The following is a 14,753-nucleotide window of genomic DNA, read 5'->3' on the forward strand; positions in this document are numbered from 1 at the left end:
CACTGCACAAAACAATAGACTACCTGTGTGATCACATCAAGACTTACATACTAAACAATGGAATTTCAATTTATGACTTCAAAGAGGTTCGTGACTTTCAATTCAAAAGTCAAGATTGCACATACAAACCAAGCGCTGCCAAAATGGCTCCACTTCGTCCATTGATAGCTGACATTTTCAGGAGCACGCTGTACGACTATTAGGTGAATTACATCCTGGGAAAGGTTGTCATTTATAGGTAGCCTGAGATAACACAATCACCATTGCTTTAGTTGAACTCCCATGAATGCCAGTATAATAGCCTAACTGGGCATCAGAACGGAAAGAATTCTTGTTAACGTTTACACTTTCGTAACAAGATAGGCGTTCGTGCCCCTAACAACCGGCAATGGTGATTATCCAGGCACCAATGCGGTTGGTGATGCTAGCAGACTTGCGAGAGACGCGCTCATATACAACGGATCCTAGCGCAGATGTGTTGTCAGCGTCACGTTGGCATACGAAAAGTTCCTGAAAAACAACAACCTAGAAAGTCCATGTATACATTGCAATATGGCTATCTCTCAGCACGCTAATTAATTCTGTGTATCCGGATGCATATTCACATAGGGTTGCTCAGTAGTTAGGGCGCGAATTTACTGACCGGAAGGTGTCGTTCGAACCTAACCTCTTGATCTTGAATCTAGGCCTGGGCAACCTGGCAGTATCCCAGCCCTCGTGCTTCCTTCTAGTGGCACGGCAGCTAGGCGCTGGAACAATGTTACAGTTGAACGACTAGATATTATTACTATTTATTATGAAACATCATTGGAAAGCGAAATTCGCAGTCGGATCTTCCTCGCGGTTTTCTTATTGAATAGCTACAGCATCCTAAATCTCTTCGGGACTGATCTGAGATATACGAAGGTACCGACATTAAAATTTCTCCACCTCGAGGAAGAGATTCGGCGAGAACACCATGAATGTGAGCACCAGCGTTTCGCACGATCAAACTAAAGGGCATTAGAACAAATTTCTCCCCCTCGAACAACTTCCCTTTTGCCCTACCACTGGTATACTGATAAGAACAAATAGAAACAGCAACTTAGTTTCATACTAGTAAGAAAAGACCACCAAACATGCATGATGTGCATTACAGAACTCAAAGATAAAAGGGCTGTTCATCTTATTGACGAATTCCATTGTGGGTTGATACCGCAATTCTGTAGACAATTAATGCCTTAGCGTCAAGTGAGTGGCCTTATATTAGAGCAGCTTTTTAGCCCAGACAACAACTGTTTGACTTAATCGTTCAGTCTCCTGAAAACCATTTCAGTTTGGGTTCCAAAAGAACTGGGGCTATTGTTGTGGTTTGAGTTACTGTGTATACTTAGTTCTCGCGACCGACAGTGTGCCGGATATACACTAAAAATGCAGGCAGCTCTTGACCTTGGTCAGATTCATTATTAGCGTATATTTTTGTCAAGATAGACGGTGCACATATCCAGTAGATCATGTGGAAGAGCCTTGGTTCAGTAACCGGGAAAGTAGATTGCAGATCAACTGAATAGGTTAGGTATTCAGCTAACACCGATCGTTGCAGATGACATCTGAGCTTACAAACTAAAAACAACCATATACGCAGCTATCCAGGGGTAAACTTTTAGGAGGCAATAGTAATAGAACAGGACCGAAGGTCTGCACTCAAAATGAGTTGTCCAAACATCACGCTATTACTGCAAATCAGTAATGCACAGTCGACGGCAGGTACTTACACCATTTTCCATACTGACAACCGGAACTGAGTGCGAGTTTGTCAACATGATCCATAAACACTAAGAGAGCTCATCAGTTATGATACGAACTTCACAAAGATTACGGTTTAAACCCTTCCTTGGCAATCCTGAGGCACGCTTTGAGGTGCGCAAAAAGTTTCTGGCATTTCTATCCGTATTTTTATTTCTAAGGAACGTATTCGACCTATCAACAAGCCACCCATGTGGGTTTGGAAACCGTGTTTAAGAAATGCTACTCCAGAATCTTACGCATTCGACTAGCCGAACGAACACGCGAGGAACTACCACGTTGCACTTAGTTTCGCACCAATGAGATAAAAAAATAACCACCCTATCGGAAATAGAATGTACAACTAATAACCAAACCAACGTTGTCTTGTAAATGAACAACACGCGATCGAGAATAGATTAAACAAGTGATGCGAGAGACAATTCAGTAAACATACAAGCTGTGTCGATGTTTATCACAACCATACATTTCTTCCACATTAATTCCACCGGTAAAGCCCTACCTACAATACGCTATCATTGTTATCTCAGAAGTCAATCAGCTAATCAGGAGTCTACGTGTCCAGACACATCATGGCTAAACCGAAAAGTTTATTTTATTGCAATTACTTCTGGGAAGATCTCGCCGTCATGGATGCTGGCGCACATGTTCCATTCTGTTGGTGCCATCCAACAGTTGATCGATATACATATGTGTGGTACGTATTTTCCGAAGGATATATTTGGACTGCGTAACCTACAAACACCTACTATACGTCAGAGAGATCAGGGCTCCTGTGACGGTATCAGTTGACAAGGCTACGTACCTTGGAGGCCGAGAGTATACCCGTTAGTCCCAGTAATGTTCTGTAAACGACGGTGCTTTCCTACTATTATCGGAAAGCTTAAATGGATTCGAATTTTTCTGGTAGACCTGGTGATCTTTAGTACAGGCTTGTTGCCACGTTGGTTGGGACATGTACTGCGAAAGCCTAACCATCGTTTTCCTAAGAGAGTGTTCTTTTCCATGCCCAATTCAGAGTGCCGGAAGCAGAGAGATGGCCAAACCCTGACCTGGAAGAGGGGTACGAAAGAAATCACGAAACGTTTGGGTGGTGTGAGTGTAACTTCCCTTTCAGGATGAGGACCGCGTGATTCTCACTGAGCCTGGTTGGAGACACTGCAAGATATGGCTGCCAACCAATGTCAGTGGCGATCTTAGTGTCAGTTTCTATCCAGATTGCCTGAAGTGTTTGGAGGTGTAGGCAGCTCGGAATGATTGCAGTAAGCTAGCACTAAGTCCCTTACCCGTCCACCTTTACCCTTCCTTTCACAATGAGGCTTTCAAATAAATCATGGTTGTACGGCAGCAAAGCATCGGTGTTGAACACTGATGTCATGCTGTCAATAATGATGATGACTGCTGAGAGGAAATCTGTGTCAACCTTTCAACTTATTCACTTATTCGTCTAAACAAGGTAGTGCAATACGAATACATTTGACTCTAAAATATAGCTACCTCGTTTATACATACACCATAGCTTCAAATCGGAATCTATACTTGCAAGACTGTTGGGATGAATCACTACCCCAGATAGTCGTCTGACTGGTATTTGTATTTACCCATCAGTATGGGGTACTTGAGGAAACTTCTCAACCTAACTAGTGATTTGTGTATACCAAAATAAGATACGAAATCGTAACGGAGTAGCTGAAATGAATGCCGAATAAAACGAGTTCTGACTCTGATGGTGTTCTTATCACACGAGTAGGCGCTTGTTAATGTTTCTCCCATTTCACCGGAAAAGCTATAGAGCATCGTGCATCATCCATTCACTTACCGGTTTCGGATAGGCCGATATGATTTCTTCAATTTCATCTTCCACAAACGATGGGGTGCATACAAAAGTTGGGAGCAACCAATGTCCACACCCTTCCGAAACAAGCCCGGCGTAAATCACAACAGCACTGGCTCCTAATTCTGGCTTTGAAGGTGGAACGAGGAGATTCTTGATAGCTGTGGCAACCGCAGTCGCTGATGGCCTGAACAGCAACGAAACTGATATTTCGGTGCCGTTCCTTTGTAGAAACAGAGCATCTGAAAAGCAAAAGTAATGAAAATAAATGTAAATTGTCTAGCTAGGCAGATAAAGCGACGGGTGGCGTTATTAGTTATCACGATCAGTTTTCCATTTATTATGGTATTAACCGTTCATGCCCACATTCTCACTATAGCTATCGAAAATCTGTTGTATGGTAAATAGGGTATCCCAGTCTTCTCAAGTACGCCTTCTCACTCACGTCATATCCTCTGTTATCTTCAACTACTGAGAACGGTTGGTACAGATTCAGCTACAGCAAACTGGTGTAAACCTTTTTTGGTACCATGCGGCATATACGTTGTCCAAGAAAAGGTAAAAACCCTACAGGATCTCCACTGCAGAAGACACTCGTCATAAACATAATTCTTGCACTCAACATAGCACTAGTATAGAAAGTCACAACGGACACATGGTCGTAACACTGCAGGCCATTGCGTAGTTGTGACCGTGAAATATCACAACAACGGACGGAACAACCTGTTCAACATATGGAGCAAGTTACTGATAACAATTTAGTGAAGTGACCACCAGGGCCATAGCGTAGACCCTAGAAATTTGACCCAAATATCAAAATATAGCCATCGTCACGTGATCAGTTTATGGTGTACCGGAGCTCTTGTACAACGGTCGCTAACACGATCGTTGGCAGTTAGCCCGGAGGGAAAGTGTCATAGTTTAGGCATGCCTCCGTCCGTCATAAAACACCTTCGTTAAACTTGAAGGTAACTACCCGCAAGGTTACTTAAAACCCTGTTCGGAGGCCAGCCGTCCCTAATAACCGAACATCACATCATTTAGACGGATGTCACGTGCAGGACACGGGCCAGACGAAAACATGCCCTGATTGGTCAGAATGCCAGCCAATCCGAGTCAAGCACTTTGACTCGACGCTTCTAGTCCCCTCACGGACATTCTGACACGACCTTGTGGAAAACTCTGTGACTACCCTATAAATACAGTTGTAATCTAATAATAATAAATCTACCGATTGTCACCAAACTTTTTCGAATACAGTTGTAATGATTTCCCCTTGGTCTCCATAAAGGGCTGTGTAGAGCTACCGTGCGTTTTGATATACCATAGTGGGCGGAGCAAGGAAGCCAAGGGACCGATACAGAGTTGCATTACCGTACATCAAGACATAACAAACCCTTACACTCATCAGCTGGGATTTAGTTGAGTCATCCGTTAAGACCAAGTCGGTGTGCAAATGAATGCACTTCGTGGATGTTCATTCAACTTTTAATGCATAATTTAAGAGGCATCAGTTAAACAGATAACGCCAAGGCAAACTAGCTCCAGCTATCCCGACGGATTAGGTCAACTTCAACGGACAGGATTGACAATAAACGGTTATTCCAAGGGGGTGGCTATGAAATGGCGGAGAGGGGTACTGTTTAACGAACCACCTTGATTTGTTTCAAGATCACTGTACGGCGATACACCTTAAGGGCACTTACGGTAGTCCAATTCAATAGTTTGTCTCGTCGACCATAGAAGACATACGACGGCAAATGGAGGGTCGTGTTCACTACTTACAGGGCCAATGAAAATTCATCGGCGGTCAACTATAGGCTATGTTCCATTTGGGGTAGTAAAAAGATCTTCAGAATCACCAAATTTCTAGTTTCTCATATAGTTTTGCTCGAGACAGTGGTATAAGTTGCTGATCGACTTAGGCTGTTTTTGAGAGAGAACTGAGCACGTCGAAATGAGTGGTACAAGCAATCAGTCTTAGTACGACCAAATTATAAAGATTGGTCTGCCATAATCCTGAAAGGCTTTAAGACCAAAGGTTGGCAGCTTGATGAGAAATAGGCGGGCACAGTGAAACCCATGACATGATGTTAAGCGAGAAATAAACAGTGTCTATCGTGGGGAAACACCCAGAAGTTCAATTCGAATAAAGTATGAATGACAAAAGGGGGGACATGGAGAATTCTCCCAAGATCGAATCTCACATCTGAGAGAGCTATTAAGTCATCAAAATATCCACTACAGAAACCCTATGGGCGCAACCCAAGGGAACAGGTGAGAACATCATAACGAGTTATCGATTAACTACGAAAAGCGTTGAATAAACGGGCAATGTTGTATGGAGTGTCCATATAAATAACCTAAAACGGCAAGCAACCTAACTAGCAAATAATTCAAATGTTTCGGGGTTCAAATAAGTGTTGAAATAACATGGGACAGCAGAATGCATCCTACCGTCAATAGCGAGTTTCTCAGAACGGTCCGGTAGTTCGGGGAGCTTCTCCTGCAGATGTCGAAGAACCTCCGGCGGAATTGGAGAGCTGTGTTAAGCGAGAAATAAACAGTGTCTATCGTGGGGAAACACCCAGAAGTTCAATTCGAATAAAGTATGAATGACAAAAGGGGGGACATGGAGAATTCTCCCAAGATCGAATCTCACATCTGAGAGAGCTATTAAGTCATCAAAATATCCACTACAGAAACCCTATGGGCGCAACCCAAGGGAACAGGTGAGAACATCATAACGAGTTATCGATTAACTACGAAAAGCGTTGAATAAACGGGCAATGTTGTATGGAGTGTCCATATAAATAACCTAAAACGGCAAGCAACCTAACTAGGAAATAATTCAAATGTTTCGGGGTTCAAATAAGTGTTGAAATAACATGGGACAGCAGAATGCATCCTACCGTCAATAGCGAGTTTCTCAGAACGGTCCGGTAGTTCGGGGAGCTTCTCCTGCAGATGTCGAAGAACCTCCGGCGGAATTGTGGAGAGAGCTGTGAAAACGAAAGCAAATGAAGGACACGATCGACTACTCAGTCCTTGCGCTGAAAATGGAAAAACCTAAACAGATGATTGTCCTACTCGAGGTTGTATTTCGTCTAGATGAGGAATGGGATTTGCCAACACTAGTTAGGGCTCTAATTCTTACGCACAGAGAGTGTGATCAGTAAAAGGGATAGAGCTATCCAAATCATAAGAGAAATACCCCAGACTCGAAACATTAAGAGTTCATATTGCTGGAAGCAGCGTTGCTCAGCCGTCACAATTTTGACAAACAGTTACTATGTAGCCAGTGGATATTGAGAAGCATCCAATCCTACTTGATGTCTAGATGAAAGCAACAATCCGAGAACTCGGGAATGTATTCTCGTGAAATGGTAATCCTCCACAAGAGAAACTTCATTTTTGAACAGATCTTATACTAGGTGGTACGTGACGAGAAAAAGATGTGCACCATCGGAGACAGTGATCTTTCTATCATGCGGGTGTCCCATAATAAACTGTTCCACGTCTCAAGATGACTACATCGCCGCATTCTGAATCTCTCCAAATAAGCAAGCTTCTCAATAACATAATGTGAACCGAACGCTTTAAGGCCTAACCTCGACCCACGCACAAAACAGACCTTGTTTGGGTGACGTGGACTTCCGGACAAATTACTGCAAGAAAAAAGACTGCTATAGCAAATCCATTAACGCCCTAATGTCCCCAAAGAATAGATTTGGCGAACGTGACTTACCATTGGATCATCCTAAGGTAATAATCCCCCACTCAAACAAAGAGGAATCTCCCAAGTCTACCCAACAGTTTCTCACTAAATACAATTAGGAAAACGTATCACCAGCGGTACACTTCCACGTATTGCTGTCAATATTTACGCCGAGGAAAAGAAGGGCGAGATAACACCAGAATCCTCAAACTTGGACCAACCAAGAATGTTCTTCGTTCCGAAAACATACTATCTACGGTGCCAGCTGATACCCAGACGAATAGCGGATGCCGTCAATGACAGTTTTTAAGAGGCTCTGAATGCCTTTTTACACCGTGTTCAGAGCTCCGATATTTCCTTGGGCGCACCATGCATGACTGTGATGCGTGAAACGAGAACAAATGCCGTCGGTGAGCAGAAGCACCAATGATACAAATAGCTCGCTCGTCTCCAGAAACAGCATGGCCTAAATCGTCGGTCGAACTCAACTTGTCACCTGCTGCGGTTCTGTGAGATTCCATACTCGTAACAAAGCTGTTGACGATGAACTGACAGTTTCAGAAATACGCGGATGCGCCCGCCTTTTCAAGCGACACTGGCATAGTGGTGCTTGCAACCTTTCACTTATTTTGTCCAGGCATGGAGGTAAAGTTCTCAGTTGGCACTCGTCTAATGTGTTTATTCAGAAAAGACAGTTTCAACCAAACTGGGCGAACCGACGACAGTGCCCATTCCAAAGAGTGCTCGCATCATGCACTCACGGAGATGTTGGTCGTACTAAACGAGACTCCGTGCATTGTCCATTCGTATCATTATCATTGCCGTTAGAGAAGGCAGCATCCGTCTGCGTTTTGACGGTTTACAGCCATCCAATCACTAAGCATATTTAATCATATCTGAAGCCTTAGAGAAAAAGAGAAAGGACGGAGGTTGGGAGGGAGAGAAGGGACCGAGTGCTGGTCTGTCACAAACATCCTGAGGTGTCTACACCCACAATCGCTCAGACAATCTGAAAAGAATGGCAACGCGAACGCCACTGACACCGATCAGTCGCCGTTTCTTGCACTGTACAGCTAAGCTCTGAATTCTCAACCACACATGTCTGCCAAGTCATAGGTTGTCTGCACGTAGAACGACACTCGTCTGCGCAGTCGATGATTCGGCACAAGCGACACATGGTCGAGCCACCGCAGTTGACGGTGCTGGATTATTTCTGCGACTGAAGTTCCCACCGCACAAGAAATTATCAATCAACTGCCTGATTACCTCGTTGCGATTCCCTTGACGCCACCCATCAGCTTCCGAAGCATAGGTGGTGAAATTGAAATTGTTTAGCTGTAGCATCTTTTCGGTGCCTAACTGCCATGCCACCCGGAGGAAGCAAGAGGGCTGGGATACTGGCAGGTTGCCCAAGCCTAGACTGGGGAAATCGAGTGGCGGAGGTTGGGTTCGAACCACGGACCTTCCCGACAGTAAATTCGCGCTCTAACCACTTGGGCCATCTCGCATCGGTGGTCAAAATCCTGAAAACGCTTCACATCACCCGTTCCCAGAGGCCATGTTTAGCAACCTCACAACAATGCAGCCGTTATCGCAGTCTGGTATACGTGACCCTTAGGATACAGTGATATGCCTTTTTGACGCCACAAATGATGCAAACTAGCGAACGTGGTTCGGACCTTTGGGATTCGTGCAGTCCCAATCAGCCACACTTTCGTCAGAGCTAATACAATTATCAGGGTATGTGGAATTCTCCACAAACTCGTGATTCTAATTGAATTATAAAAGTGTTCACAGACTGCACTTTTGAATCATGATGTCGCAATTTGAAGGTGTGAATGGCATGCTGCGCGGGACCTTTACCTTAAAAGACTCGGGCGATATCGTCTGCATACACCGCATTGATAGGGTTCTCACCAACAGCAATTTGAACACCGGGATTTTTTTACCGTTGCTTAATGATCTCATCAAAGAGGAAGCTTAACAAGAATAAAGAGTGGATATCCTTGTCATACATCACGTTTTGTAGGGAAGCTGTTAGAGAGCTCATCAAACACTTACACAGCCAGAAGCATCAAAATATGGTGACCGGATTATGTTTACAAACTTCTGGGGTATACCCTGTTGAGCGAAAGAGGTTAACAGTATTGACGGATCGACGGAATCGGACGCAAACTTACAGTCAAGGAATGTCAATATTACGGATCACCTATACATATGACGCCGCTGTAACACCTAGAGTGTGAAAATGTGGTCAACGCAGCATCTACCTGGTCCAAATCTCGCTTGACGCTCACGAGTAAAATTTTCGTCTGCCACCGTAGAACGGTGAAGAATCAGCGACGTCAAAAGCCTTGTCACAACGGGAGTTAAAATAACACCCCTTGATTACCACGTTCACTCCGAGTAACCCTTTTGAAAATGGACACTATTATCTGCTCCCTCCTATTATTAGGAACGGTCTATCCCCCAGGTTCACCCAAATACACTAGACATCGACTGGGGAATTCACCACTATCCTTCACTCGCAAAAACGTTGACTGGAAAGATAGGCCGAACACTAAGAATAGTTCAACTGGCCTCCTGCAACAGCCTGTAGAAATAGTGCGTACACGCGGATGGAATGTAAACATTAATTGCTCGTCGAAAGAAGAAATAAAGTGCGAAATATTCGTGATAAAACGTGAGAAGGCACCAGGACCAGGCGGTCTGCATTCAGTCCTGTTCAAAGAAGGCGGAGAATTCCTGGCCATCTATTTGACAAAGCTTATTGGTGCTGTATGGAAGGAAGAGGTGCCCGCAGGATGGGGTGTCGATAGTTATCCCTATCTTCAAAAAAGGTACGCGGACGCTGTGTAAAAATCACCGTGGCATCAGCCTGGTAGCTGTGGCGTCGAACGTGCTCTCAGGTCTTATAATTCGAAGGTTGACTGGACACGGGGAAAGATAGATCTGAGAAAACCAAGCTGGGTTCCGTCCTGCAAAAGGATGCGTTGATCACATTTTCACCCTCCGACAGACTATGACACTGCAAACAACAACGGTTGTGTTGCTTGACTTGGCAGCAGCCTTGGACTCTGTGGATCGTCAGGCACTCTGGCAGTGTCTGCGGAACATAAGTGCCCCCATAAATTCTTGACCCATTCTAGGGCGCTGTACGCCAACTCCCGCGGACGTATGGTCTACGAAGAGATCTAGCCTGAGTTCACTACATCAATCGGTGTCAGATACAGCTGCCCCCTTTCACCTTTCCTCTTCAACTTCGCCCTTGATACGGTCGAGGAAGACTCACTATCAGCCTCCAATGCCGGTGGTATGAAGTGCTCTAGGGGCGTCCCCGCAGATATCGACATAGCTATGCTTGGACCCGACCCCGTGGTAATGCAAACAATATTAAATAATCTAAATAATTCCACTTCATGGTTTGGCATGCGCTTCACATCTGCAAAGTGTAAAGTGCTACTGCAAGACTGGATGGGCTCGAAACCTAGTCTCATGCTTGCGGATGGACCGATCGAGGTGTTAGACAAATTTGTCTACCTGGGAAAAGTATCAGGCCAGGTGGTCTCGCGAAAGATGACATTTCAATCCGGATTGGGAAGGCCAGAGCAGCTTTGTGAACCTGCGTCAACTGTAGCGTAGGCGTGGCATCAGCTTATTTGTCAAGGGTCGAGTTTACAATGCTGCGGTTCGCTCCATATTATCATACGGATGAAAAACCTGGTTCGATGCGCGGCGAGGACTTCAAAAGACTTTCAGCGTTTGACCATCGATATCTTCGGAGCATTGTTCGACTCTGGTGAGAACACCGGATCAGCAATGCTGAAGTACGTCGAATGGTATTCAGAAATAACTCACTCTTGAAAGATGAACTGATCACATTGTATAAGTTGCGCTGGCTTGGCCACGTGCTGCATATGCCAGTCGACCGGATTCCTCGAAGGTTCTTTTCGCACAACCACATGAGGGGTGGAAACGAGCCAGAGGCGGTAACACAATGACTTGACAGCGAAGTGTAAAAGCCACTACCAGCAAACTCAGCTGCGCTGGTCATTGCCGTCTTCCCAAGACGGGCAACATCAATGGTTGAATGCGTTGCCAGACATGGCTCAGTCGCGACCTCAATGGTGCTCGTGCATCCAAGCTATGGCCTTCAATGCATAGCTCCCTTTCCTATTCCCATACGTGACAGTCCATTGACAGTTCAGCATTTACGCACGAATTTATCATCTCCCGCCTCCAATGCGCAGCCATCAACCCCACCTCCTCAAATCATCGCTGAACGGAACTGTGGCAGCTACAGCTACTGTATGACAAGTACGCGGTTCTTACAGCTGATAATCATTGAAGAGAGCAGGTGAGAGGTCGTCAGGGCCAGGAGCATGATGACGCTTGAGTAGAGATAGACATTCGGGCACTTCTGTGACTAAAGCGTCCCATGTTCACGGTCCACTTTTTTGTTGAAGACCGGCAGTCTGGGTTGGAGGAAGCAGGCGGCCAACTGTATCGTTGTTGAGAGTATTGTGCCCAGCGGTCTAAACGTCCTTTGCTGGATATTAGAGAGCCCTTCTGGTCACTGATAATTTCGCTGACAAGAGGCTTCCAAGGGCCAGTCAAACGAATCAACTGGAACAAAATTTTTGCCCCTTTCATTTCTTCGGCTTTTCGGGTTAACCAAGCTCTGCGGTCTGAACACTGTTTTACCTGGCACCGGATGATGCGTTACGTTGAGTTTTGGTTACGGTCAGGAGTGATCTTGTTGGAGATATCAAGATCCCCAGAAACCCTGTATCTTTGGAGAGTTGAAGAACCAGACAGCGAAAATGGACGAAAGACAGCTGACAGCAACAGTGATATAGCTGAGCGAAAGGTTGACATTCGGCTGCAGTTTCGGCCCTAACTTATAACGCCTATCGACATACCAAAATGGTCTTGAGTTCTTGCATCCTACGACCACCAGTACGACCAAGATCAACTGTGACCACCACAATCTGTGCCCGAAAGTTGAAGACTAGCGCCACGACTGCGCCTGGTAGCAGAAAACACCGAATTTCTACTGCATACAAACTGCTGGAGGGTTCATGCTAGACACTGGAAAAGCGGTTCATCTATAACAGCCTTTTGGTGTCCAGTTTTCATGGTAACCGAAAGAACGAAGGCTGATACTGCAAAGCGGCTCCGGCGTAGATAGAATCAATCGAGATGCCGGAATCCGGTTCGAACCAAGAAACTACCAGACAGCACGTCTCAAGCACGGAGCTATCTCGAGCGCCAAAGACTGAGATCCTCCAAAATCTTTATGCAGTTACTTGGAACGAAGGTTAGCCGTGAAGAAACATGCCGCAAAAAAATACACCGGAAAAATTCCACTAAGCCAAATTCTGATCGCCTTAGTGCCGGAAATGACCGAATGCTCATTGGTCGACCAAGGGTGGTAACGGTTAGAAACGGGAAGCTGCACCTGTACACTCAACACCGAAGATCACGCCATCTAACCTCAAATACTAAACAACGATGATTTCATAGATTCACCCAACAGAAGATACTCGCCCCTATGAAGCTACTGAAATTCTTCAAAACATCGCCTGCTCGGAAGGCAATTTTTGATTCGAGCAGATCAAGAATCACTTCACTGGCTGCGAAACTGGAGAAACGAGTGAATAGCTAGGTGGCAAGAAACACTTTAACGATGTTGTTCAAAAAGCACCCATCGGTCGTAACAAACAACGCGGTAGTGTCCAGGTTTCTGAATGGGGACAGCGGGATTGCCACAAATGTAGACGCAGTACGTAAGAATGAGTACTCATTTCGCATATAAGGATAAAGGGCGAGATACTCCGTCGGACAACCTAGGGTTGATGGCCGCTCATGATGCTGTGAGAAACAGTGCTAATCGACTGGATAACAAGATACAAGCGAGGAACTCAGACACTTTGTCTCGGTGTCAGCTGATAGCGACACATGAAGCACTGTATCACCGCAGGCTTGGTTACAAGCCAGACTTATGGTGCCGATCTGCCACCTCAGATTTGTCCAGAATGCGATATATTGATGTGAAAACCAGAGAATATGCTGCATCCTGCTGCGACTGATGGTCTCATTAGCACAGCGGCACTGCACGTTGTTTTCAATCAAAAACATCCAACACATCATAAGAGAGCGCCACTAAAATTGAAAATGGGCCATCCGAACGAGATTGGGATGGCGGATATCATAGGACAAACGGGCGGATGCCCACATTCATACATGCGCTAGTGAACTATTCCATAAGATGATGCACGTCAATGCCATTTGATCAGGCAGATTCATCCAGTAAGGCAAGCATGATGGGATACAATTTGTCGTCAACAGCACGAACGTACCCGTGTGCGCGTGATCAGGTAGAATCTAGATGTCTTGACATCTATTCGTCCAGCATACAAATTCACTGATCAAGAATTCTTTTTGCATTGGCATAAATTAATTCAACCACGTTCACCGAGCAAGCCCTTTTTCTTCAGATTACCCTGTAAATGTGAATCTTTACATCACAGATACTCCGAACAACCTTTACAGGTTACGTCCCTCAGATAACAGGGTTCTAATGGGCACGTCAGACTATATGTAACCTCCTCAAAACCAGGGACAGTAAGGAACATCATTATGATTCTTGAGCGCAACACCAGAATAGAGAAGGATATATTTAACAGGATAATACTGTCTGAGTTACGCAACAGAAAAACAAGTCAAAGCCAGAGCAGCACGAACAACTATAACCCTAAAACAGGGCTAGACATGCCACATAAAAGGTGCCTTCGTAGAGCGAACGGAAGGTCAATCTCAGACAAAACATATCTATCACGTAGTGCACCTTTCAATCTCCAATTCCGGCATCACATTTTACTCAGAAATAGCCGGATCTATTAAATGCACCATTTGACCACACTGAACAAAGCCACAAAAAAACAATTCGTACAACCTAAACAAGAATCGCACCTTCAGCAATCGTTGCGCGCAGGTTCTCCTTACAGTGCTCGGTCAACACCTCACCGACAATCACGAGAATACGCGCGACCGCCATGCGCGTCAATAACAAAACGCACCGCGCCAACAAGCAGAGGCGTTTTGGGGTCGCTTATGGATTCAAACAACACTCGCTCACTCATAAATTGATACCCGGGATCGAGGCTTTCGCCCAAAGCTCTCGGGTGGACTTTGTTCTTGTCGTTCAGTGCCTGCCGTTCACATGAAAGGTACAGGTGAAAAAATGGTGTATATTTCACGGATTCACGGATTGATACACAGGATCGAGGATTTTGCCCAAGTTTCCCGGGTCGGTTTTGTTCTTGTCGGTCAGTGGCTGTCGTTCACCTGAAAGGCACAAGTGAAAAAAGGGTGCAGCACTGCTCTTTATGTTCTCAGCGCGGGGCAGTATGC

At 45.2% G+C, this 14,753-nt stretch overlaps 1 protein-coding gene across 1 annotated transcript in view; it reads right to left on the reverse strand.

The window, feature by feature from the left end:
- T265_04132 (hypothetical protein) overlaps positions 1–14,753 on the reverse strand; it is a gene marked incomplete at both ends in the record, with an annotated part of 51,645 nt that overhangs the window by 21,645 nt on the left and 15,247 nt on the right. The window contains 2 exons of the mRNA XM_009168790.1: positions 3,605–3,861; positions 6,532–6,621. Of these exons, the coding sequence (XP_009167054.1) occupies positions 3,605–3,861; positions 6,532–6,621 (347 nt within the window). The remainder of the gene's footprint in view (positions 1–3,604; positions 3,862–6,531; positions 6,622–14,753) is intronic.

This window comes from Opisthorchis viverrini (genome assembly GCF_000715545.1).
Source record: "Opisthorchis viverrini unplaced genomic scaffold opera_v5_65, whole genome shotgun sequence".
In the NCBI taxonomy this organism is placed as follows: domain Eukaryota; kingdom Metazoa; phylum Platyhelminthes; class Trematoda; order Opisthorchiida; family Opisthorchiidae; genus Opisthorchis; species Opisthorchis viverrini.